The following is a 25285-nucleotide window of genomic DNA, read 5'->3' on the forward strand; positions in this document are numbered from 1 at the left end:
TTTATTTGTGCAGCTTCAGCAAACTCCGAAGATGAAAGTGAGACCGAGGACTGTTTTATTAAGAAAGAGTCCATCATTATTTCTAAGAAAAAGAAAAACAAACATCCCTCTGTCCTTGAGACGGCGTGGAGGCGTCCTGGCCTGGATTCTGCTGGGAGCACGGGGCCGTGCACGCTCCTGCAGCACTCCCAGGGCTGCTGCCTCGACTCTCACTGCACCCGAGGCAGCTCCAGCTGATTTTTCTTTCTCTGGATCTGTCTAGCTCATGATGGAGGAGACCTTATCTCTTTTTTCCTTGCTCTCTCTGCCTTCCCTGGCTCGATCTGTGGAAGACCCTCAGCCACCTCCCTCCTGCCAAAGCCCTGCTCTGGGCAGCAGGCCTGAAGCTCGGGAGGTCAAACCCACCCAGAGAGGGTCCAGACTCTGCCTGGAAAGGCTTTCAGTCGTTCTGAGTCACAGCTGAAGCTCGGGCTAGGAAAAGTAGAGGTGTCAAAACAGAGGAGCCAGGGAAGGGCGTGTCACAGATCCATCACCTCCTCTTCCACAGCTTTGTCCTGAGATTGCACATACTTCTCCTGCACTGCCAGGGTGCTGATAACGCAGCAATTAAGGAAAACGAGGGGCTGGGCTCAAACACTCCCTTCTGCAGGAGCTCTGAAGTTCCCATCGAGGAACCAGCCCAGCCTCACATTAGCCTGAAGGCCATTGGGAAGAGGCAGCACCACCTGAGTTACCTCTGGCTCTGCCTGATCCCCGGCCTGACAAGTCCAGGAGAATCACCTGTATGGTTTGAAGGAGAAGGAAAGAACCCACCCAAGGGAGGGTGAGAGAGAGGAAAGTTGTCAAAAGGTTCCTGACACGTTCACGGTGTCAATTCCCAGCCTTTGGTGGGTTTGGTGAGGACACGTGTCTGCCCCAGGCTGGGCTGAGCACACCCCACTCCCCACGTGTGTGTCACCACCAGATGATGAACCTGGGCCTGCAAATTCCAGCCTTGGTCCCCCAGGGAGAGAGAAACTAAACTCAACAGCAGAGAGGATACGAGGAGAAGTGGAAGTCGGCCCCCACTGCTGCCGACATCAGCGCCTCCAGGCTCCGGTGCTCCTGGTCCCCGAAGGAATATCCATTGGCCTTGTCCACGGCCTGCATCACCTGCCTCATGCTCTGCTTGTCCTGGGAGGAGGGAGCTCGCTGGCACCTGCTCCTTCCCCCAGGCAGGAGCTCACACTGGCCTGTGCTGTTTTCTCTGGGGCTCGGGGCCACCCTGACAGCGCCCAGGGCCCCGGGGACACCAAGGACAAACAGGGACAAACAGGGACAAACAGGGACAAACAGGGACTGGCTCTCCACCCTCTCATTCCCTTTCATCACTTTCTCCCAGCCCATTTGCCTGCTGACACTTCTGCCAGCTGCCTGATCAAGGACATTTCCAGCTCTCCCTCCCCCTTCTCATCATTTGCTGCTCCCTAATTTAACCAGGTTTTAGGTGATCCTCAGCCCAGATTTGAAATGCAGGCCAGAAGAGCTGAAGGAAGGGGCAGCCTGGATTCCCCACCCCGGGACACAAGGCCCAGGGAGCCCCAAGCCCATCAGCCTTTTCCTTTGGCTGCCACAGATCACTTCCAAGTCCGTTTCCCAGCCCTGAGTCTCCTCACAGCAGAGGTTTCCAGCCCTGTGGCTCTGAGCAGACAGAAAGCAGCTGCTGCACATGCAGGGCTCCCTGTCCCTCCTGCTGGCTCACCTGGACGTTGAGGGGCACGAAGGACACCAGGCTGTAGTCCTCGATCACCTCCACCAGCTTCTCGTTGAGGCGGCGGAAATTCCTGAAGAAGGGGTCGGAGGCCAAGTGGTCCACGAGGTAAGAGAGGTCCAGGACCTCGGTGTAATAATCCAGGTTGAAAGCTGCAGGGCGACAGGGAGCTCTGGAGGCAAGCTGGAGAGCACAGCGGGATCTGCAGCAGCTCCCACCCAGCCCCGTTCCACACCCTCCCCCTCAAATTCCTCCCAGTGTGCAAGGCCAGAATGGAGCTCTGAGGTGTCCCTGCCCACCAGGGAGGCAGAGGAGCCGAGGTTCGAGGTGCCTTCCCCCCCAGAGCACGCTGTGCCCCCCGAGTCCCTCACCCAGCTTCCCGTACTGCTCGATCAGGTCCATCTTGGAGAGGACGTTGACGTGGGGCAGCTCCACATGCAGCATGGTGGCCAGCGAGGTGCAGAGCACGGAGATGAACTTCCCAGGATCTGTGCAGTAGTGGGAATCCACCAGGTGCACAGCAGCCAGCTGGGCAGCAAAGCACAAAGGGACACACGAGGTCAGACCTGTGACAAGCCCTGCTCGAGGGACAGTCCCAGGAGGATCTGTCCAGGCCTGACTGCACCACCTGAGAAATCATCTCCCACCTCCTGCACACAAAACACAGCACCAGAGAATCTTGGGCTGCTTTGGGTCAGAGAGGACCTTAAAGATCACCTGGCCCCAGCCCTGCCATGGCAGGGACACCTCCCACTGCCCCAGCTGCTCCAAGCCCCATCCAGCCTGGCCTTGGGCACTGCCAGGGATCCAGGGGCACCTGTGCCAGGGCCTGCCCACCCTGCCAGGGAACAATTCCCAATTCCCAGTCTCCCACCCAGCCCTGCCCTCTGACAGTGGGAGCCATTCCCTGTGTCCTGTTCCTCCATCCCTTGTCCCCAGTCCCTCTGCAGCTCTCCTGAGCCCCTTCAGGCCCTGCCAGGCTCTCCTGGAGCCTTCTCTGCGCCACGCTGAACACCTATCCACATTCCCAGCCATGGATTCAGACCCAGGGAAGGGCTCTGGGAGGCTTTTAGAGCTCCACCAGCAGCACCACAAGGAACTTCAGCCTGCAGCTGCTCCCCCTTTTCTCAGGGTTTCTCTCTCTGCAGCTGAAGTTCCACACTTGTCTGAACTCTGTGGGGATTTTGGGGTGGGAGCTGGGGCAGTTCCCCTCCTGAGCAGCTCAGCTGCCTCCAGCTCCCCACAGGAATGCCCTCAGCCCTTCAGGAGCAGTACCTGCAGCACACCAGCTCTGCTGGGAGAGCCCCAGTGCTTCGCACCGATCATTAATAACTGCACTAACGAGCTCTGTGATCCCCTGGGTTTGTGTGGCTGTAACAATGCGGTCCCAGAGCTGGGGAAGTCACTCCAAGTCAGGGCTCTGAGTCACAGCAGCAGAGCCCAGCCAGTCTGGGGCTCCCAGGCTGAGAGGGAGAGCAGGACCAGCCCTGCAAACACTTTATTTTAGCAGCTCCAAGCCCATGTCCATTTACTCCAATGAAAATAAGCTCTAATGTGCAAATTCCCAGTGACATTCCCAAGCAAATGAAGCTGCCCTGCTTGCTCAGGTTTGCACACTGGTGGTGTGGCCCCGCCGCAGAGCCAGCGCAGCGTCAGCAGCTCCCGTTGTGCAAGAGCCCAGAGCCCGTCCCACGGGCTGCAGGAGGGGCCTGGCATGGCCCCTGCATTCCTCAGGGCACTGCCAAGGCTCCCAGCACACTCAGAGCCCCACTGTGGGTGAAACAGCCGGGCTGAGGGGAGGATCCTGCAGCACAGCACTCCTGCCCCATCCCTGGGAGCGCTCAGGGACAGGCTGGAGCTCCCTGGGCTCGTGGGAGTTGTCCCTGCCCGTGGGATGGAGCGAGAGAGGCTTTGAGGTCCCCTCCAACCCAAACCATTTTGGGATTTTGTGTGCAGTGTGAGGAAGGAATCTGTGTTCCTGCTCCCAACCCCACTAAAAGCATGACAGGCCATTCTTTTGCAGATCTCTCCCAGCATAAAATAGGGAAAAAATTCCCCTTTTTCCCTGATAAAGGCCAAAAATTTCCCAGAGAACCCCCAACCCCCTGTGCCTGTAGGAGCTGGTGGGTGCCCAGCACATCCCTACCCTAAAATTCCACTTGGCCAGCTGGGCGAGGACGTTCCTCAGGGCCTGGTGGTGTGTGTAGAGCTCCACCTGGCCGGGGCAGTCGAAGAGCAGGTAGTGTCCCCGCAGGGCGCGCAGCCGCTCCCGCAGCCAGTCGGCGTTGGCCTCCAGGTACTCCATGCAGTAGAGCAGCCCCCCGTTGGGGCCCAGCCCCAGCCCGGCCATCACGTCGGGCAGGGTGACCAGCTCGCCGATGTCCAGCGCGCAGGGCCGGGCCAGCGCCTCGTTGGCGGGGTCCAGGTTGACCACGGCCACGCTGCGGCCCAGCCGCGCCAGGAACTCCCGCATGGCATGGCAGTACGTGGTCTTCCCCGAGCCCGGCGGCCCGATCACCACCTGGCCAAAGGCCAGCGGGGCCGTCCTGCTGCCCTCAGCCCTGCTGCCCTCAGCCATGCTGCCCTCAGCCCTGCTGCCCTCAGCCATGCTGGCTCATCGTCCTGCTGCCAGCGCTCGGGGGACAGCGGGGACAGCACCCGAGGGGCTCTGCGCCTGCGGGGACAGGCTGTGAGAGAGGGGACGGCAGGGACAGCTCCTGCTGAGGGACAGCAGGGACGGCACCCACCGAGGGCTGACCCGCACCCCTAGCGCCCATGTACCCCCTTCTCCCCACCACCCCACTTGGCCCCAAGTTTCCCTCACGTCCCCTCTTCTTCCAGATGCTTCATCCCCTGTTAACCACACTGAGCCCGGTTATCCCCCCGTCCTCATTATCCCCCCTATCCTCGTTATCTGCCCCATCCCCGTTATCCCCCCGGTCCCCGTTATCCCCTCCATCCCCCCTATCCCCGTTACCCCCCCTATTTCCCCCATCCCCGCTATCCCCCCGGTCCCCGTTACTCCCCCCCATCCCCGTTATCCCCCCCATCCCCGTTACTCGCCCCCATCCCCGTTACCCCCCCCATCCCCGTTATCCCCCCCGGTTCCCGTTACCCCCCCCCATCCCCGTTATCCCCCTATCCCCCCCGGTCCCCGTCACCCACCTGGTTCCCGTTACCCCCCCCATCCCCGTTATCCCCCCTATCCCCCCCGGTCCCCGTTACCCCCCCATCCCCGCTATCCCCCCCATCCCCGTTATCCCCCCTATCCCCCCCGGTCCCCGTTACCCCCCCCATCCCCGTTACCCCCCCCATCCCCGTTACTTCCCCATCCCCGTTACTCCCCCCATCCCGTTACTCCCCCCATCCCCGTTATCCCCCCCGGTCCCCGTTACCCCCCCCCCATCCCCGTTATCCCCCCGGTCCCGCGGCCGCTCACCCGCCGGTGTCCCCGCTGTGGGTCCGGGCTGCCGCGGGCCCCGAGCGCCGCGTTCCGGGGGCGGAGCGGCCGCCGCTCGCACAGCGCCCCCTGGCGGCCGGGCGGACCCGCCCTAGCCGGAGGTCGCGGGTTCGAGTCCCGGCACCGGCTCCTGTCCCTCAGCGCCGCCCCAGCCCCGCGTTTTGCCACATCCCAGAACCAGTCGGGACGGAAAAGGCCTCGGAGACCATCGGGCACTAGCGCTGACCAAAGACCACCGTGGCACTGAGTGCCGCGCCCAGTTTCTCCTTAAACACCTCTGGGGACAGTGCCTCCACCCTGTCCCTGGGCAGCCTGCTCCCAAAGCCTAATCCCCCTTCTGAAATTCTTCCTAATGTCCACCCTCAGCCTTCCTGGAGCAGTTTAACACAACGTCTTGTTGCTCATTGACGAGAAGAGCCCGACTCCCACCTGCCTACACCCTCCCCAGGTAGGAGGAGGAATTCCTCCATTTCCCCTTACGGCAGTCACACAGGGCCTGGCCTGGCAACACCGCTCAGTGGGACGGAGCTGTCCCCTCTGCCAGGCCAGGAGAACAGGGCAGAGAACCTTGGGAAGCCCACAGCCACAGGGAAGGCTGGAGAACTCCTCTGCAGGCTGCCAGGACCTGCCTCTCTGCAGGCTGCCAGGACCTGCCTCTCTGCAGGCTGCCAGGACCAGCCTCTCATCCCGAGCAGCTCTCCCGGCACTGTGGCACAGCCACGCCCGAGGAGCAGCAGCAGGACAGTTACTGTGCCCTGCCCGTACTTGTCCTTCCCCGCCTCTCAGGCCGCCCTCAGCTGCGAGTTCTGCTTCTTAAACACACACATTTGCTTGATCCCAGCACAAATAAAAGTGTTAGCCCTCCTAAATCCTTCCCCATTCACACAGAAAACCATTTCCTTTCATTTGACGGGTTCAATTAGTGGGAAAAAAAAACCCACCGCAGTGATTTTTATTACAAATCTGCATTCTTACTAAAAGTAAGTATACAAAGACCCTGCTCCGCACTGAGACCAGGAGCCAGCCTGGACTGGGGAGCAGGACAGAGGCTGTGACAGTCCCTGCTCAGCGTGGCTGGGCCCTGAGGCTGCCCAGGGCGGGCTGGGACGCTCGGACAAAGGCCATGTCCTGCCTGTACTTCATGGCCGTGGGGGGCTGGCGCCTGAGCAGCTGGTCACCCATGTCCTGGGGCTCAGGGTCATCGTAGATGGTGGAGATGACAACAGAAGTGTCAGCACGGGGCTTCTTCCTCCTGATAAAAGTTGGCAGCTTCTCCCCATGATACCTAGAGGGAAGCAGGAAAGGTTTGGCTGGGGGTTGCAGAGGCCACCAGGCATCCCTGCGCTTCCCAGCTCAGTTCCTGGAACGGTTTGGGTTGAAAAGGACCTTAAACCCATCCAGTGCCACCCCTGCCACGGGCAGGGACAGCTCCAGGGAGCTGCACATGGCCCCAGCCCTGCTGCACCCTGGCTGTCAGGGGGAGCAGGGGCTGGGAGGGCACTGGGAACTCACCCCAGCCCCCTCTTGCACCGGGGGTTCTGACCCTCGTTGTCCAGAGCTTCGGCCATCCCAGAGTTGCTGCTCCCCAGGCCCAGCCCCTCTGTCCAGCCCTGCTGCTCCAGGACCTTCCTGCCAAAGCCCTGCGAGGGGGGAAAGAACCATCACAGACTTGCTGGACACATCCCCCCCTCGGCCTCCCAGAGCCCTCTTCCCACGCCAGGAGCTCCCTCTCCTCCTGACCCAGAGCCCGTGGGCACCAGCGCGGCCCAGCCCCGCCTGGGCAGGCAGAGCTCACCTTGGTGTGCCTCTCGAAGCTGCCAATGGGCTGCCCTGACACGGAGCCATCCTCCAGCCCGTCCCGGAGCCGCCGCTCCAGCCACATCTGCACCGAGTCCCGGGCATCCTTATCCCCTCCATCTGGGGACAAAGCACAGTCAGCACAGCTCAGCGAGGCTGGGCACCGCCACCACGCTCCCCAGAGCACCAGCACAGGAGGCAGAACCTGTTCTTTTTGGCAAGCCTTGCTGCCAGACCAGAAAAACACTGTTTCAGGTTCACTGACAGCTTGGATGCTTTCAAAGAATGACAAAGAGCTCCCAGATTCTGCATGCTCAGAATTTCCCCGGGGTGGGTGGCTCAGCTGTGGTACCTTTGTCATAGTAGATGCTCATGTCCACGTCCCAGTCGTCAGCTGTCTGCTCGTCAAAGTCTGCCAAGAGAAGGGAAGCAGCATTTTGGTGAGTTCTGGCACAGGGGAGCTCGTTGCTGCTGGCCCAGCTCCCTGTTTTCCCCAACAAAATGGGAAGGAATCACAGAATCACTGAAGCTGGAGATCTCCAAGACCATCCAGTCCAGCTCAGACCAGCTCCCACCTTGTCACCAGCCCAGACCACTGAGAGTCATCCTTGGACACCTCCAGGGATGGGGCCTCCACCACCTCCCTGTGCCTGACCCCCTTTCCATGGGGAAATTCCTGCTGATTCCACCCTGAGGCCATTCCCTCTCCTCCTGTCCCTGTTCCCTGAGCAGACCCCGACCCCCCGGCTGTCCCCTCCTGGCAGGAGCTGTGCAGAGTGAGGAGGGCCCCCCTGATCCCCCTTTTCTCCAGGCTGAGCCCCTCCCCAGCTCCAGCCCCTGCCCTGGGCACTCCCCAGCCCCTCCACGTCTCTGCTGCAGAACTGGACACAGCTCTGCACCCGGGGTGGTGCCTCAGCAGTGCCAGCACGCAGGAAATGGCATTAGAGACCCCCAAAGCCCACTGCCCACCCCAGGGGCTGCCAGCAGCACCACGGGGGTCTCTGGCGAGCAGCTTTGTGCCCAAGGGAAGGCTCAGTGACACAAACACCAGGGTCACCTCCTTCCTGCTCCTGCCAGAATTGGGCATCTGTGTAGAAGACGAGGCCAGAGCCGCCCTTCTCCCACTTGAGCTCGATCTCCTCCTCGAAGAGGCGCTCCCGCAGCCGCTCCTGCTGCGTCACGTCCTCGTGCAGCGCCGCGTGCCGCTGCCACTCCTCACACGTGTCATCGTCCTGCAGGGACACAGCAGGGCTGGGATGGACACAGCAGGGCTGGGATGGACACAACACAGCCTGGGATGGACACAGCAGGGCTGGGATGGACACAGCACTGCCTGGGATGGACACAGCAGGGCTGGGATGGACACAGCAGGGCTGGGATGGACACAGCAGGGCTGGGATGGACACTGCAGGGCTGGGATGGACACTGCAGGGCTGGGATGGACACAGCAGGGCTGGGATGGACACAGCAGGGCTGGGATGGACACAGCACTGCCTGGGATGGACACAGCAGGGCTGGGATGGACACAGAACAGCATGGGATGGACACAGCACGGCCTGGGATGGACACAGCACTGCCTGGGATGGACACAGCAGGGCTGGGATGGATACAGAACAGCCTGGAATGGACACAGCACTGCCTGGGATGGACACAGAACAGCCTGGGATGGACACAGCAGGGCTGGGATGGACACAGCAGGGCTGGGATGGGCACAGCAGGGCTGGGATGGACACAGCACAGCCTGGGATGGACACAGCAGAGCTGGGATGGACACAGCACAGCCTGGGATGGACACAGCACAGCCTGGGATGGACACAGAACAGCCTGGGATGGACACAGCAGGGCTGGGATGGACAAAGAACAGCCTGGGATGGACACAGCAGGGCTGGGATGGACACAGAACAGCATGGGATGGACACAGCAGGGCTGGGATGGACACAGCAGGGCTGGGATGGACACAGCAGGGCTGGGATGGACACAGAACAGCCTGGGATGGACACAGCAGGGCTGGGATGGACACAGCAGGGCTGGGATGGACACAGCAGGGCTGGGATGGACACAGCACAGCCTGGGATGGACACAGCACAGCCTGGGATGGACACAGCACAGCCTGGGATGGACACAGCACAGCCTGGGATGGACACAGCACTGCCTGGGATGGACACAGCAGGGCTGGGATGGACACAGAACAGCATGGGATGGACACAGCACGGCCTGGGATGGACACAGCACTGCCTGGGATGGACACAGCAGGGCTGGGATGGACACAGAACAGCCTGGGATGGACACAGCACAGCCTGGGATGGACACAGCACTGCCTGGGATGGAGACAGCAGGGCTGGGATGGACACAGCACTGCCTGGGATGGACACAGCACTGCCTGGGATGGACACAGCAGGCCTGGGATGGAACTGGGGACAGCAGCTCAGCCCCCTGCTGCTCCCTGACCCTTCCCAACACCCTCCCCTGGAGCAGCTCTGCTGGCAGAGCCGGGCTGGCGGGCTCAGGCCCCGACACGAGGGATGAGCTCATCCCTGACTAACAGCAGTGCCAGAGTCAGCAGGAGAAATCCCACAGCACCCCCACCCCAGGGCCCCGCTGATGCCCATTTAAGGAGCAGGTGTGTTGGACCTGGAGTCAGCACTGGCAAGGAATTCATTCCACTGCAGCTGATCCCCCAGGAGATTGCGTGGGCTCCCAGGAAGCAGCTCCCTGGCACAGACACAGAGCTGCCTGCCCAGTCCTGGGCACAGCCAAAAGGATGGCTGCAGAGCCAGGAAACAGCTGGAGCAGTCTGTTTAGTCTGGAGAAGGAAAGACTGAGTAAAAAGCTGGAAAAAGGAGGGAACAAAGCGCTCTGTGTGCCCCACGCTGCCAGCAGGAACGAACGGGGTGCAGATGCAGCAGAGATTTGGCAGCTGAGTTAATTCTGGTGCAGCAGAGAATGGGAATGGCTTGCCTGGGGATCTGCAGTGACACAGGTTTGGGGAACAGGCCAGACAGGCGCCTGCCAGGGCCAGGGGTGGGACGGCTGCTGCCCTGCCCGGTTCTGCAGGAGCCTGTGGCACTAAAGCCATTCTCCTCAGTGACCAAAGTGCCAGAGCAGGAACGTCCAAGGGCAGCCCTCTGTGCAGCTCTGCACGGCACAGAGACAGTCCCCAGCCTCTGCCACCTCCCCTGCCAGCACAGCAGAGCTGGGCCCATCTGCCAGGCAGGACCTGCTGGGCAGCACCAGCTCCCCTCTGCTCCCAGCCTTGGGAACTGACCCCCACCCCCGCCCTGAGCAGTTCTGGGGGGCTCAGGCCGCCCTGTCCCTGCCCCGAGAGGCTCAAGGGGTGAACAATCCCAGTTTAAAACTGGTTTTAACAAGCCACGGGTCCAAGTAAGAGATGAAAAACGAGCTCTGAGCGTGGGATCAGCTGCTGGAATATTCCACTTACATCATCCGAGCCTGACTCCTCTTCCTCCTGCTCCGGCCCCTCCTCATCATCCTCCTGGGGCTGGGCGGGCTGAGTCAGCCCCGGGGGCTCCGGTGCCTCGGTGATCTCATCCCCCGCGGCCGTGTACACGCCCCGTCCCTCGGCCACCGCCTGGCTGCCGGGGTAGCGGAAGGGCACGCTGCCGTAGCGGCGGCAGGAGCCGCTGCGGGGAAAGTCCAGCTGCAGCCGGGAGATCAGGCGGGGCGGCAGCCGGCAGGCCCGGATCAGCTCCAGGAACTCGCTGCGGGGCGTGCCCACGTTGCCCCGGGGCATGAACGGGGGCGGGTTCAGCTCAGGGAGCCGCCGGAGCTGCGCCTCGGTGAGCGGCGTGCCGGCGGCCGCCACGGCCAGCGCTGGATCCTGGTCCTGCTCCTGATCCTGCTCCTGATCCTGTTCCTGCTCCTGATCCTGCTCCTGCTGCTGCTCCTGCTCCTGATCCTGCTCCTGCCTGCTGGGAGCAGCCTCGGGGCCTGCGGGGAAAAGGGAGAGTTTGGGGGCCTGCCAGGGAGAGGGGAGGGTCTGGGGTCCCACAATACAGAAAGGATGGTTTGGAAGGCTCACGGGAGATCAGGGATGATTTTGGGGGCTCACAGGAGATCAGGGATGGTTTTGGCGCCTGCAGGAGAGCAGGGACAGTTTTGGGGGCCCACAGTACAGAAAGGATGGTTTTGGGGGCCTGCAGGAGAGCAGGGACGGTTTTGGGGGCCCACAATACAGAAAGGATGGTTTGGAAGGCTCACGGGAGATCAGGGATGATTTTGGGGGCTCACAGGAGATCAGGGATGGTTTTGGGCACCTGCAGGAGATCAGGGATGGCTTTGGGGCCTGCAGGAGAGCAGGGACGGTTTTGGGGGCCCACAGTACAGACAGGATGGTTTGGAAGGCTCATGGGAGTTCAGGGATGGCTTTGGGGGCCTGCAGGAGATCAGGGACGGTTTTGGGGGGTCCCACACCCCACCGGGATGGGGTAAATTCGGGAGCCCACGAAGAGGAGGGGGATACGCAGAGCCCACGCGGGCCCTGCGCGCCTCGGAGCAGGTTCAGGGCGCTGAGGAAGCTCCGCGAGCAGCTCTAACCGGGCGGTGCCGGCCCGGCCCCGCCCGCCCGTACCTGTCCCGGCGCTCAGGCGGACCCTGCGGATGAGGCAGCGGCCGGGCAGCGTGGCGCCGCCGGGTCCGACCCAGCGCTTGCCCGAGTACATGCGGACGAAGCGGCGGGCACGGCCGGGCCGCACGGACACCGGGCAGCAGCAGGTGCGCGGCGCCGAGGCCCCGCCGCCCGCCGGCGGGCGCTCGGGGCGGTGCCGGTAGTGGAAGCAGAGGAAGCCGCCGGCCTCCAGGAACTGGCTGAAGTAGGCGCGGAGGTGCGCGGAGCGGAGCGCGGCCGGGATGCCGCTCACCAGGCAGTACCGGGCGGCCCCGCCGCCGCTGCCGCCGGGCGCCGCCATCTTGGCCCGCCGGTAACGGCGCGCGGTGATGACGTTACGCGGTGATGACGTTACGCGTGATGACGTAACGCAGCGGATGGAGGGCGCCGCCTGGTGGCGGGGAGGACCCCGGCAGGCGGGGCGGCCTGAGGGGACAGGGGGGACAGAGAGACACTGGGGGGACAGAGGGACACTGGGGGGGGACAGAGAGACACTGGGGGGACAGAGAGACACTGGGGGGACAGAGAGAAACTGGGGGGGACAGAGAGAAACTGGGGGGGACAGAGAGACACTGGGGGGGACAGAGAGACCTTGGGGGGGACAGAGAGACACTGGGGGGACAGACAGACCTGAGGGGACAGAGAGACACTGGGGGGACAGAGAGACCTTGGGGGGACAGAGGGACCCGGGGGGGACAGAGAGAAACTGGGGGACAGAGGGGTTGGGGACAGGAACCCTGGCAGGTCATAGGGGTTGGGGACCAAGATCTCCCATTGTGGGGAGATTAACAGGCCCTGGGGGTCACAGACCAGGGGTCACAGGCCGGGGGTCACAGAGTGGGGGATTTTTTTATGGAAAATCCCTTTTTATTCCATGCTATCTTTTCCATGCCCGAAGGTTTTTCTGCCCACCCCAAATTCAACACCGTCGCTGAAAAGGCACCACCGTGTTCCAAAACACCACATATTTTATTAAAAAAATAATTTATTGCATCCTATATACAAACCACACGAATGTACACTTATAAAATACCGACACCTCACCTGTTGGAGGTGGGAGGAGCAAGTTTTCCAGGTGTGCACCTGGCTCTAACTGCAGGGAGGGAGGTTTGGCTCTCCCACTAAACCAGCTCTGCTTGGCTTTAACTTTTCACACAGAGCCCCAAATGAGGTACAGTAGGTTTAGGTGCTGCTAAGTGTTCTTAATCCTGGAATTACGGAGGAAAGAGAGAATCTAAGGAAAAGAGGGCTGAGTCTGTACACCCTGTAGTATTTAACACTCCGGCTTTTTCCCTGAAGAAATGTCCTGAGTGTTTCCAAGCACGGAAGCCAGACCCAGAGCTCATTCTGAGGCTGTCAGACACCACGGGATCCAGCTGAGGACAGCCCTGACTGCTGGGAGCTCGCAGCAAAACCAGTAAAAGCTGGGAGCAGGGCAGGGAACCCTTTGCCCACTGCCACTCCCTGGGCTGGAGAGCGGCCAGGCGGAGCAGGAGCCGCTGTGAACCTGCCGAGGAGGCAGCGGCACGGGGGATCCCACGGGGTCCGGAGGGACCCTGCACCGGTGCTCAGCAGGGCAGGGGCAGCCACGGCGCCTGTGGCCAGCCCGGCGCCTCGAACAGCATCTCGGCCAGCAGCTCGCCCATGGCCGCGTCGCCGATGAGGGGCCGGAAGAACAGAGCTGTCACCAGGCCGGCAGGGATGGCCCTCAGCGAGGAGGTGACCCGCAGGATGTGGGAGAAGCGGGCCTGGTCCTCGGGGTGCAGCAGCTCCTGCAGCGCCCGCTGCGCCTCCCACTGCAGGCTCTCGATGTAGAGGGCAGCCCTCAGCCCGGGGATGTCTGCGAGGGACAGCAGAGGGAGAGGAAGGATGGGAACAGCTCCAGGAGTCGCCCATTCCCACCCTTCCCCGTTTGTCAGGAGGGATTTCTGAGGCCACACTAAGGAGGTGCACACAGCGCTGCTGGGGCACAGCTGCTCCAGGAGGGAAAGCACCTAACTGGGAAAGTCAGGCTTTAAAAGTAAAGGAATCCAAGATTTATCGTCTGCAGGGCAGGTAAAGGTTTTGACATCCCTCCTTCCCGCCTCCCAGTGCATTTGGGAATGAGCAGAGTTAGGGAGAAGGTGACCAGCCCCCTCTGCTCTCACACCTGCCCATCTCTGCACACCTCCAAGCCACGAGGTCTGCCTTCACCTGGGAAGGTGCTGGGACCCCATCCGTGGACGTGGCACTGAGTGCTCAGGGCTGGTGGCAGGGTGGCACAGGGTGACCTCCACGGCCTTGGGGATCTTTCCCAGCCTCAGCGGCTCTGGGACGCCGTGCTTCTGTGTCCGGCTGCCACGAGGGCCTGGCACTCACCTGGGTTGAAGAGAACGGCTCCCCTCAGGTAGGTGAATTCGCTGGGGCTCAGGTCCAGCCTCCAGAAGCTGCTGAGGCACCACTGCAGCCGCTGCACGGCCGCCAGCGTGGGTTGTGTCCCCTCGGGCTCCTGCCCTTTGCTCTGGCCGCTGAGGAGGATCTTCTTGAGCATGCTGGGGGCCGGGGCCTCCATCACCTCGAAGGTCACCATCTCCTGCACCAGCCCCAGCAGGAACAGGGGCACCCAGCAGCCGTCCAGCAGCAGCAGCTGATCCTCCCGCGGCAGCAGGCGGAAGGCAGCCACGTTTCGGACAAAGTTGATGGTTTTGAGCAGCACGTGGGAGGCGGCCCGGCAGGTGAGGTGCGGCGTGCGCAGGCACACGGTGCGGCGCTGCGGGCACAGGCAGCGCTGCTGGGCCCCGCCGGGACGCAGGTTCTGGCTCAGGAGGGTGTACAGGATGGCGGGGTGCCTGTCCTTGCCGTGGCACCGGCACCACTCGCAGCCCGCGTCCACGCCGCTGCTCATGGCTGAGAGACACAAAATCCCTTCCGAAACACGCCACAGGCCGGATTGTCCCCGTCTGCCGGCTCTGCCAGCCCGTGGTGCTCCAGCCAGCTCTTATAAGGCCGGGTCACGGTGAACACCCCTCGGCAGCCTTGACCGGCCTGATTAAGCAGCCCTCATTAAATGTTGCCGGGCTGATTGGCCGGGCCGGGCAAGTCAACGGCCGTTTTTCTCAATGAATCGGCGGGGAGGGGTTGTGTGGCCTTATCAGGATTACCCAAACAGGATAAACAGAGTCATTACCCCAGGCTGTACCATGGCACCAAGGCCCCATGGAGCAGCTGCAGCTGCCAGGGTTCACAGACAAACACGGGGCGCTCGTCTGGGCCCGGCGTTCAATGGCCCCGGCGCCCGGCCTTGGCAAGAGCAACCTGGAAGTTGTGTTATCAGCAGCTGTTTGCCCGGCCTTGCCCGGCAGCCGCCTGTTGTGCTGGGGGAAGAGGAACCCAAAGATCCCGCAGGCTGTGATGGGCCCGGGGGTCGTGTCTGTTGGGGGAAACACAGGGCGGAGAAAGGGAAATTTGGAGAATGAGAGAAAAGGACAGGAAAAAAGCCAAAGTTGTGTGTTTTCCCAGTGGAAAGGGACGCAGAGGTGCTGCTCGGCAGCAGCTGAACGTGAACCAAAGTGGGCAGTGAGTGTTGAGTGGCACGGCTCTCAAGCCCCGGGCCCAGTTCTGGGCAGACACTGAGGTGTGAGGGGAAGGGCAGGAGCCCGGGGGCGGCAGACGGGCCGGGGGCTCAGCCCGGAGCCGAGGCGGCCCCGGGCCCAGTTCTGGGCAGACACTGAGGTGTGCGGGGAAGGGCAGGAGCCCGGGGGCGGCAGACGGGCCGGGGGCTCAGCCCGGAGCCGAGGCGGCCCCGGGTCCCGCTGGCTCGGGGCTACCCAGGCTAGGCCCAGCCCGTCGCCATGGCAACCCGGCAGCGCCCGCCGCCCCGCCCTTTCCTGGAAGATTGGCATCCGTCTCCGCCAATCAGCGGAGCGGGCGGTGCGGGGGCCGCGCTGTGATTGGCGGGCGGGGCGGGTCCGGCGCTTCCGCGGCGCCGGTTCCGGTTCCGGTTGCGGCGGCGGCCCGGTGCGGGAGCGGCGGCGCGATGGGGCTGAGCGCGGAGGAGGCGGCGGAGCAGGAGGATCGCTTCGACGGGATGCTGCTCGCCATGGCCCAGCAGCACCAGGGCGGCGTGCGCGAGGTAGCGCCGCCGGCATGGGGAGTGGGGAGGGCGGGGCGGGACCGGCGGGGAGCGGCCCGGTCTCCTCGGGCCCCGCCCCGGCACGTGGAGCAGGGGACGCACGTGCGGCGATAACGGCCGCGGGCAGCGCCAGCCCCGCCGGTAATTAGCGCGGCGGTAACGGGGTACCCCCGCCCCGGTGCCCCGGCAGTGCCTGTGTTGGTCACAGCGGCGCAAAGCACCACCGGGCAGGACGGAGCTCCCCCGGGCACCCTCCCGGCACAGCCCCGTGAGGCCTGGCCGTGACCGCGGGATCTGCTCACCCAGCCCGGTGCCTCCGGTGGGGGCTCCGGGATCCCGGGCATGACCTTCAGCAGGGCTGGAGGGTGTGGGAACATCCCACTCAGAAATAATTCATTTTAAAAATGGTCCTGTAACAGCTCCTCGTGTTGTGGCAAAACCTCAGAGTGGAACCCCCACGGGACAGGATTCCTGGGAAATAAAGACCAGCCAAGTTCGAGGAGAACATGGGCTTCCAGAGGGGGTTTGGAGGTGCTGGTTCATACCTCGGTGGTCCCTGGCAGGTGTAAAAATAAGGAGTTTGCATGCTTTTAGGCTGCAAAGGAGCAGAACATGCGATGTATAAATATAAATATAAATATAAATAGAAATAGAAATAGAAATAGAAATAGAAATAGAAATGTGATGTAGGTGTGTAGCATGCATAAATCCATACCTGCCTGAGCTGGGAACCCAGGGCTGTTCTTCAGGCAGCGCTCAGGGGCCGGTGCCAGGGCACTGCTGGCACAGCCACAGATAGGGAGGACAAAGGATAAAGGCTGCTCCAGGGACACGAGGTGGCTTCAGTGACCTGGGCTCACTGCTCCTTTTCCCTCCTCCCTCTCCCTGTTCCCCAGCTCGTGAACACCTTCTTCAGCTTCCTGAGGAGGAAGACCGATTTCTTCACTGGGGGAGAGGACGGAGTAGCAGAGAAGGTAAAAAGTGACCTCCAGGCCTTTGCCTCTTCTCCCTTCCATCCCACCCGTGTGTGCCATGCCAGGGGTCCCAGCAGGTGGGTGCACATGGGCACCAGCAGCTCCCGAGGAAAGGGAACCCAGAGCTGCCCCTGCCAGAGGTGAGGAGCACACAGTTCCCTGCTGGGATGGTACCTCAGTGGCCAGGCTCTGGCCAAAGGCTAGTTTGGAAAGCAAACCTGCCAGACACACTGACTGAACGGTGACACAGCAGGTGATGACCCCAGCAGGTGATGGGTACCTTGTTTGTTCAGGCCAGGAGAAACACAAAGTCCACGGCTCTGCACATGCAGCTGCCCCTAGGCTGGGCTGGGAGCCTGCAGCGAGCATCCCCTCATCCCCTCTCCTGCAGGGGTTTAAGGGCCTTTCAGCCCAGAACATCCTGTGGTTCTCTGAAAGAAATTTCAGAGAGAAAGGTGAACCCTGCTGTCATTTTTCCTGGATTGGAGAGCACATCTCCCCCGTTCCTGGGGGCTGTGTGATCCCACCTGAGTGGCACCTCAGAGGGGCCTGGCTACTGTCCCTGGCAAGTGAAAGGAAAGCCTTCGTGCCCTGGGTGGTGGCACCTGTCAGAATGCTCTGTGGCCTCCTGGAAAAGAGCTGTGACCCCACGGGAACCACAGCAAGTGGGGAAGAAGCTGCTTCCCCAGCCCTGCTGAGCCTTGGTGTGACAGAGGAGGGAGAGGGTGGGAAAGTCACTGTGTGTTCTGGGGGCCTTTTCAGCAGCTCCTGCTGGGGGCAGTGACACGGACAAGGTCAGGCACTGAAGGTGGTTTCCTCACCCTGGATCAGCAGTTGGGAACAGGCTGGGACATCCTGGGGGATGCACATGTTGTGTTCTGTACTCCAGGAGACGCTGTGTCAACAATCCTTGCTTGTGAAGCAAAGCAGAAATACTCAGTGCTTGCTTACAAACTACAGGTTGCTTGGAAATGTTCTGGATTTCTCCCCCACCCCAAAGCTCCTGGGAATCATATAGATAAATGTTCCCCCTTTGGTTGCTGTCTGAGGATTGTTTTCTGGGGCAGACCTCAGCTCACCTACGTGCTGCCGTGCACAGCACCCTGGCCTTAGCGACCCTGGGGCAATTCTCTGGCTGCCTGCCTGTGTACTCAGCTTTCCCGCTGAGCACGCGGCCCTTGGCATCAGAGACCTTGGGAGTTTGCCTCCTGGAGTCACAACAACCTTCGGAGAATTGGGACTGAGGCTGAAAATAAAGATTTACGGAGGAACTCACCCCTCGGTGTAAAAACAAGTGTTTCTCCTCTAAATCGTGGCACTGGGGCTCCATCTGGAGAAAAGCCCAGGCATTGGAAAGGTCAGAAGTAGGTAAAAAAGTTGGATCTGGTGTGCCCAGCTGTCCTGGAGGTATGGAGTAGCCCAGGTGGCTGGGTTGGGCATCAGCTCGTCCTGCTGGAATTGCACGAGGGACAAAATAAGTGGAGGGTTTTATTTCACTGTAATCTCCTGGAAACATACTCCTTGTGTAACTAGGAAGGACTACATTTAAACACTTGGAATTTTCTCGTTTTCCTCCCTTTTCACTTCCTCCTCTGTTTTTTGAATTGCACAATCTCTAGACTCTCAGTTGGAAAGATTGGGTGAGGATGAAGGGAAGGTTCCCCACGTCCGTGTGACTCGGCAGATGTTGCCGTGCTCCTCGGGGGAGCGAGCTGGCTCTGTTGGGGTGTGCAGGGGGGGTTGTTTGAGCCCGTGTGCCCTGTCCCTCAGCTGATCACGGAGGCCTTCAGCCACCACAACAAGCTGGCGCAGAAGGAGCGGCGGGAGAGGAAGGCGCGGCAGGAGGCCGAGCGGCGCGAGAAGGCCGAGCGCGCGGCGCGCCTGGCCGGCCAGCAGCACAGCGAGCCCCGCATCAAGGAGCTCACCGACGAGGAGGCAGAGAGGCTGCAGCTCGAAATCAGCCAGGTGAGAGCCTGCCAGCTGCCTGCAGCTGCAGCTTGGTCCTCCCCGTGGCTCCGAGGGGTTGGGGTGGCTCAGGCTTGCTCTTGGTGCAGCGCCTGTGACTTTCCTAAGGGCTGAAAATTGCCTCTTTTCCAAGTGGGATGCAGTGAGTGCTGCTCTTCAGCTGGAGCTGAAAGGCTGAGGCCATCTAGTGCCAGCTCGGGAGGTGACACAAAGTGCCAGGTCTTGGCTGAGCGCGTTCTGCTCTTGTCTTTCCAAACAGAAGAAAGAGGCACAAGGGCAGGGTAACAGTGTCCCAGTGAAACCCTTGGAGGACGAAGGTGAATCTTCAGATTCCAACAAACAGGTAAAACTTGTCTGGAAATACTTTAGAATCATAAAATGGTTTGGGTTGGAAGGGACCTTAAAGCTCATCCTGTTCCACCCTCTGCCATCACACCTTGCACTGCACCAGCTTGCTCCAAGCCCTGTCCAAAATACACACTTTGAAAATACAAATTAGAAAATTTGGCTTTAGAAATACTTACTTAATTCCTAAATGTGTCAGTACAGAGGGCTTACGGGTTTTTTCCTTGTAGTCATGTTTTACCAGAAGCAGCTATTAATTATGGAGCTAAATTTAAGTGGACATAGAATGCAAACAACTTGTTACAATAGAAACTGAAAAGGCTTTTTTCCTTACCTTGGATTGCTTAGGGCACAGATGATGAAGAGGAAGATGAGAAGGATAAAGGAAAACTTAAGCCAAACTCTGGCAATGGAGCAGACCTTCCAAATTATAGATGGACACAGACTCTTTCAGAATTGGATGTAAGTAGTGCTTTATGACCAGGATCTGAGGAATCTGACACAGGGAGTAAGAGCAGGTGCTGGTAAGAGGTGAAGCCAATTCCCTGTGTCTCAGTTGCCTCTGGAAGCTTGTTGGAAACAGCACTGTTTCAATAGCTGGCAGAGAGCTTGGTAACTCAGTAAATTCCCAGGAGCTGTACTTTGCCAGGTTCTGGTCTTGTTTTAACTGGGAATTAAAATCTGCTTTGCTTTTGATGGTCCCTTTCTTTCACCTCCTGCTTGCTCAGGACCTCAAGGAAAAGAGTCCCTGCTCTGTCTGGCTCTGGTGAAACCGAGGCAGTAAGGCTTGGGACAGCAGCATGGGAGGGTAAGGAGGAATTTCCCTGCCCAGCTGCTCAGATCTGCTCCTTTTTGCTGCAGCTGGCTGTCCCCTTCAAGGTGAGCTTCAGGCTGAAGGGCAAGGATGTGGTGGTTGATATCCAGAGACGCCGCCTCAAGGTTGGCCTCAAGGGCCACCCTCCTGTCATTGATGGGGAGCTCTTCAACGAGGTCAAGGTGGAGGAGAGCTCCTGGCTCATTGAGGATGGCAAAACTGTCACTGTGCACCTGGAGAAGGTAAAGCAGGATGGGTTGGGCAGGAGTCAGGCTTGGCTGCCTCTTCTGGGCTCTTGGCAGGGCCAGCGTGGTTGTCCTGGGCAGTGTCAGTGGGGTATTTAAGTTCCCCCATCTTCAGCATAATCTTCTGCTATTTCTCAGTAATTCAGGAAAACCTGGAAACACATAATTCATTTTTATGTTGTCCTTTAGTGTGTTTTGACATCTGTTAGTGACATGAAAATCCAGGGACAGACCTCCTTCTTGTTTCCCCTCTGGGCCTCTCCAGGTGGTTTGTTGCAGTTCCATTTATGTCATGCCAAACGGGACATCTGACATTCTCTCAGATCTCCCAGCTGTGAGAATTTAGGCTGCCTAAAGTAATTTGAAACAAAAATACCCTTTATCTATGTTCAGATTTTACTGATACTTAGAAAACTGTCAAATAAAGTTTGATTCCATAATTTTTTTTCCTGTGACTCAGACTTAAAAATCCTAGAACAAGTCGAAGAACAATAAACTGGTTTTGCTTCTTCATTCTCTAGATCAACAAAATGGAATGGTGGAACAAACTGGTCTCCACAGACCCAGAAATTAACACCAAGAAAATTAATCCAGAGAATTCAAAGGTAAGAATTCTTCTGTTTTATGGGACAGAGCCTGCTCAGGAATTACCTCAGTTGAGCCCAGAGTTGTTCCAATTTGCCTCTTGCTTTCAGTTGTCAGACCTGGACAGCGAAACTCGCAGCATGGTGGAGAAGATGATGTATGACCAACGACAGAAGTCCATGGGCCTGCCCACCTCTGATGAGCAGAAGAAGCAGGATATTTTGAAAAAGTGGGTGCAGCTCATTCCCTGGTGTGGCTTTGCCTTCCTCTCTGGCACAAACAAGGGGACAGCAGCTTGGCCTTCAGTCCTAGCCACGCTCACTGTATGGTTGGCCAGCCACCAGTGTCTGTAAAAGTCTGTGGGGGTAGGAAGCCTAGTGGGAAAATCTGGGAATAGCCTGGCTCTGGAATTGCCTTAATCTGCTGATTTCAAGTCCAGAAGGCACGTTTGGAACTGGAGGTGCCATCTCTGCTGAACTTTAACCTGGTCTCGATTGGTGTCTAATCTGTCTCGGTAGCCAGCTAATCACCCCTCCGTCCCTCCCTGCACTTGCTGCAGACAGGTGTCCCCAGGCCACTTTTATGGCTTTATTGCCCTGTTTGGCATAAATGCACTGTGGCAGAGAAATGATTCCTGGAGCTCCCAAGGCCACTTGGGAAGGTGTGGAGGCAATTCTGGGTCACACAGCTTCTTCAGCAAGTGCAGCCCCACACCTTATCTCTGGGTGAAGGTTACCTGACTCCTTGCCTCCCTTGGCTTTATCTGTGGTGCCAGAAGCTTCTCAGTGAAGCTGAGAACCAGAGCAGAGACCAGGCAGGTGGGCAGTGGGATGGGAAGCAGCCTCTGCTCCCGGGAAGCCACATGCAGGACACCTCGCTGCCAGGGCCACTTGTTTGGTGCTCTGGAAGTTCGGCTGGCAAAGGATGGAGAGGAAGTTTAGACTTTGTCCAGGGCAAAGGCGACTCAGTGACATCCGTGTGGGTGCTGATGCCTGCCAGTGGAGCTGTCCTGGCTGCCAAACAAGGACATGATCCTCACAGCACAGCTGGCCCTGGAAGTGGAAAGTGGAAACGCTGTGGGGGCGTTCCAGGGGAAACCCTGAAATGGGAACACAAAGGAGACCAAGCTGCCCTTACCTGCATGGTGTGTGTGAGTCCTCCACAGGGCAGTGATGTGTTGTGTCCCTTGGGGAGCAGAGCAGCCTCTGTGTGCTCTGGGCACTCCTGGGCACAGTGCACTGCCCTCAGAACTTTCTGATGTGACAGCCTGAGTCCAAATAGTCCCTGGAAGGTGCATGGCAGGGGGCTGGAACAAGATCTTTAAAGTCTCTTCCAACCCACACCATTCTGTGATTCCCTCTGCTGACTGCAGTACATTCGGAATCAGGTTGCACCTGGTGTGAATCCAGATACCTCTGGTCATGTCCTCCCTGGGTTTTTACTGTCAGAGCACTGGGGATATTCCCCATATTCCCAGTAAAGCTGTCAGGCTGGAGCTTCAGCCCTAATCTGCTTTCACCATCTCCCCTCTGCCCCACAGTCAGTGGTGGCTGCTACGTGCCCAGCCCCGAGGTAGCAGTGAAGGGTGTGTGTTTGATAATTAACAGCTCCCGTGTGTCTGGGCTTGCTGACCTGGTAGGCTGGAGGAATGCTGCTCCCACTGACCTGAGGAAAAGCTGTTTGTAGGGAAAGTCCAGGGAATGTGTCCCAAGGAGCTCAGCAGAACCCTCCCTGCTGTGGAGGGCGTGGAGTTGCAGCAGAACTCCACAGTGCAGGAAGCAGAAACCTCTCCCTCCCCTGACAGAGCTGTTTGGCTCCTGCTGACTCACCTAACTCTTGCCTTTGTTTTTCTTGCAGGTTCATGGAACAGCATCCAGAAATGGACTTTTCAAAGGCTAAATTCAACTGAGCTCTCCCCCTTCCCCCCCCTCTTTCAGGCAGCCCGTTGAATGGGGCAGGATATGTTTGGTTGGATATTCCTCACCTTGGGCAAGTAAAACTTCAGCATCCCCCACCCGAGCTTGCTGTGGAGGCACCTGCTCAGTCCCCCTCAGTGTCCTGGGAGCAGCAGGCAGGGCCCCAGAGCAGCTCCAGACAGAGCTATCTGCCACAATTCCCAAAGGGCAGTGAGGAGAGAAGGAGGGGTTAGAGCGAAAAGGGTGTTAGGGCTGAGGGAGCCAGACCTGAGAGGTTTTGGGATAAACCCTTAAGGTATTGCTTCACTTCCCTGGGCTGCTCTGAGCTGCTCATCTGCTCTTTGCCACTGGCACAGGTACTCCCGAGTTCTACTCCCTCCTGCTCTCCTGTGAAAACAAGGGTCAGTTTATTTTGTAAAATAAATTTTTTTCTGCCTTCTTGGGAAGGGAAAACAGCAGTTGAAAAGCACAGCTATTGCAGTGGAGACAGACCCTGCTTCTCCTTGCTGCTGCTCCTGTTTGTGCCACAAGTGGGACAGCTGGAGCACCCGGGGGCTCCCAGCACAGAGGGAGAGGTCAGCCTGCTGTCCTGGAGCAAGGAGAGGCTGGAGAGTCTGTGGCTGTGGCTGGGAGAGGGTGTGGGGGGCTTTGGGGATGCTGTTGTTGCTGGGAGCGTCTCCTGCCTTTCCCAAGAGCCTCTGTGAGCTCCTGCTGACGAGTGGCATCACTCTGCATGTTCCTGTCTCTGTTAAAACTGCAGTGCAACATAAAGGAAAACAAGTGGAATATCTCAGGCAGAGCGTGTGGTTTCTGTGGCACAAGGATCTGGGATCCAGGCTGGGAGGGGGAAGGAAGGGGTGCCAGGGCTGCTGTGCCTGTGCTCTCTGCAGCTGCCTGTGAATTCCTCATGCTCCCAGCTTTGGACTGAATCTCCCTCCCTCAGGAAGTGGCAGCAGGAGCCGTGTCTTGCTCAGGAGCTGCTGGGCCCCATTCCCAGCTGAAAGCCCAGGGTGGCTGCTCCAGGCTCTGCTCTCCACAGAGCAGCTCGTGACCACAGCAGGAAGCCACCCTTGCCCCAGGTCTCCTTTATGCTGAGCTAACAAGGAGAGTGTCAGGAATTCCTGGGCTCTGTCCAAGATCCCTGCTGCTGTGGCTCTTCCCTCTGCCTTCCCCAAACATTTCCACCTCCTCCTCGAGGGATGGGCACAAACGGCTGAAAATCCTGTTTGGGCAAAGTCCGGCCTGGCGCAGCACCTGCTGTGGTGGGGTTGTGTTCTGAGCAGCAGAGCACTGTTTGCATGAAGTCTCTCAGTTTTACAGACTCTTGGGGTTAAAAAGCAGCCCCCACCCAGCAGAGCAGTGACCTTGAGGGTGAGCGAGGACCCAGATTGGGGCAGCTGCCTCTGCACTGCTCTGGGCTGGATCTTCCTGTTTGTATTACAGATCACCTGCACCCACCTGCCTGTGCTTTGGCCCTGATAAAAGAGCAGCATCTCCTGTTTTCCTGAAAAAAGTTAAACTATGCTGGATTCGAAGGTTTTCGCCCCAGAATGAGCTACCTGCCAGTCTGCACTGACCCCTGGTGTGTGGGGCAGGTGAGCTGGGAGGGCTGGGCTGCTCTCAGCTCTGTCAGTGAAGCGCAGGGAGGCCAGGGGAGAGGTTTTGGGAGGAAGGAGTGTCAGTGGGAGAACGGGGCCATGCCTGGCGCCCTGACCCCGAGGAGGTGAACGCCCGGGCCGTGTTTGTGAACGTGGCTGATCCCAGAGCTGCCCCTGGACTTCGCCCCTCGGCCAGCGGAACAGAAGGTGTTTCACTGCCGGCCTTGTCCTCTGCAAACACCCCGGCCACCGCTGTCCCCAGGCCAAAGGGAGCTGGGAGCACCCTTTGCTTCCTGAGGCAGCTTCCCCTGGGATAAACCCTGCTGGGACTCAAGGAATGCAAAACCCCACCTCAGTCTGAGTCCCTGGAGACCACCAGTGTGTTGTCGCTGAGCCCACGGCAGGGAAGTGCCGGGCAGCACCAGGATCCAAACCATGCACACATCCCTGTGTGGTGGCCGAGCCCCAGCAGAGCAGGGCTGCACAGGGACAGCTCACCGAGGTCCCTCTGGTGCTCCATGGTGCTCCACACCTGTGCCGGGTCACCTGGAGGTGCCACCAGCCGGAGGGCAGAGCCCGGAGCTCCTCACCTGCCCAGGGCCCCTCCCCAGCTCCTGAAAAAGCAAGGCCTGTGCAGGCACAGCAGGATCTGCAGAGAGCTTCCTACAAGGTACAGTTTTCCCCAGTCATTTGGGCTTTTTCCTTAACAGCAACTCCTTAGTTATTGAATATTGCAGCTCACAGCATTTGGGAAATATCCCAGACTCCAGGACTGCTTTGGGAAGAGCAATGGAACAGCAGAACCCCAAGGAAGGGAACAGGAACAGCGAGTATCGGATGTTACTGTGTCATTTTAGGAGGAGCCTCAGCTGCTCTGTTACTGCAAGGGCCAGGCTGTGAGGAATTAGGGTCCATCCATCTACTTCCTAATGTCGAAGCCACACTGAAATAAATAATTCAGCAGCTCAGGGTGTGGATGTGGAGAGGGATTTCTTTAACACTCCTGCAGAGCTCCTGAGCTGCCCTCACTGGATCCCTGGGCAGGACAGGTATCCCCCCGAGGGCACAGCACAGCAAGGAGCACAAAGTGGGAGTGTCTGG

The 25285-nt window shown here is 59.6% G+C and overlaps 4 protein-coding genes across 5 annotated transcripts; 1 reads left to right on the top strand and 3 right to left on the bottom strand.

Moving 5' to 3' along the window:
• Window positions 1-38: 38 nt before the first annotated feature.
• On the bottom strand, window positions 39-5279 carry GPN2 (GPN-loop GTPase 2). Of its 2 annotated transcripts, XM_041720803.2 has the most exons (6): window positions 5190-5279; window positions 3897-4424; window positions 2122-2278; window positions 1742-1902; window positions 1043-1173; window positions 39-591 (listed from the first exon to the last, which is right to left on the bottom strand). In XM_041720803.2, exons 2-6 carry the CDS (start codon window positions 4356-4358, stop codon window positions 519-521), a joined length of 984 nt encoding a protein of 327 aa, XP_041576737.2. In that variant the 5' UTR covers window positions 4359-4424; window positions 5190-5279; the 3' UTR covers window positions 39-518. The 2 variants fall into 2 exon arrangements, with proteins under 2 accessions (XP_041576737.2, XP_030146256.4); XM_030290396.4 differs by lacking the exon at window positions 5190-5279 and having other exon boundaries at window positions 3897-4520.
• Window positions 5280-6159: 880 nt separating this feature from the next.
• GPATCH3 (G-patch domain containing 3) lies at window positions 6160-11970 on the bottom strand. Its single transcript, XM_072917972.1, has 7 exons — window positions 11596-11970; window positions 10447-10955; window positions 8065-8239; window positions 7360-7419; window positions 7006-7127; window positions 6723-6850; window positions 6160-6495 (listed from the first exon to the last, which is right to left on the bottom strand). Exons 1-7 carry the CDS (start codon window positions 11930-11932, stop codon window positions 6276-6278), a joined length of 1551 nt encoding a protein of 516 aa, XP_072774073.1. The 5' UTR covers window positions 11933-11970; the 3' UTR covers window positions 6160-6275.
• Window positions 11971-13070: 1100 nt separating this feature from the next.
• NR0B2 (nuclear receptor subfamily 0 group B member 2) lies at window positions 13071-14600 on the bottom strand. The gene is made up of 2 exons (XM_030290330.4): window positions 13990-14600; window positions 13071-13471 (listed from the first exon to the last, which is right to left on the bottom strand). Exons 1-2 carry the CDS (start codon window positions 14513-14515, stop codon window positions 13200-13202), a joined length of 798 nt encoding a protein of 265 aa, XP_030146190.3. The 5' UTR covers window positions 14516-14600; the 3' UTR covers window positions 13071-13199.
• A 957-nt stretch (window positions 14601-15557) lies between these two features.
• On the top strand, window positions 15558-23372 carry NUDC (nuclear distribution C, dynein complex regulator). Its single transcript, XM_030290329.3, has 9 exons — window positions 15558-15742; window positions 16639-16716; window positions 18487-18681; window positions 18941-19024; window positions 19375-19488; window positions 19888-20082; window positions 20607-20690; window positions 20781-20899; window positions 22528-23372. The coding sequence occupies exons 1-9, from the start codon at window positions 15647-15649 to the stop codon at window positions 22577-22579; spliced, it is 1017 nt and encodes a 338-aa protein (XP_030146189.1). The 5' UTR covers window positions 15558-15646; the 3' UTR covers window positions 22580-23372.
• Window positions 23373-25285: the final 1913 nt, after the last annotated feature.

Source organism: Taeniopygia guttata, chromosome 23 (genome assembly GCF_048771995.1).
Source record: "Taeniopygia guttata chromosome 23, bTaeGut7.mat, whole genome shotgun sequence".
Classification (NCBI taxonomy): domain Eukaryota; kingdom Metazoa; phylum Chordata; class Aves; order Passeriformes; family Estrildidae; genus Taeniopygia; species Taeniopygia guttata.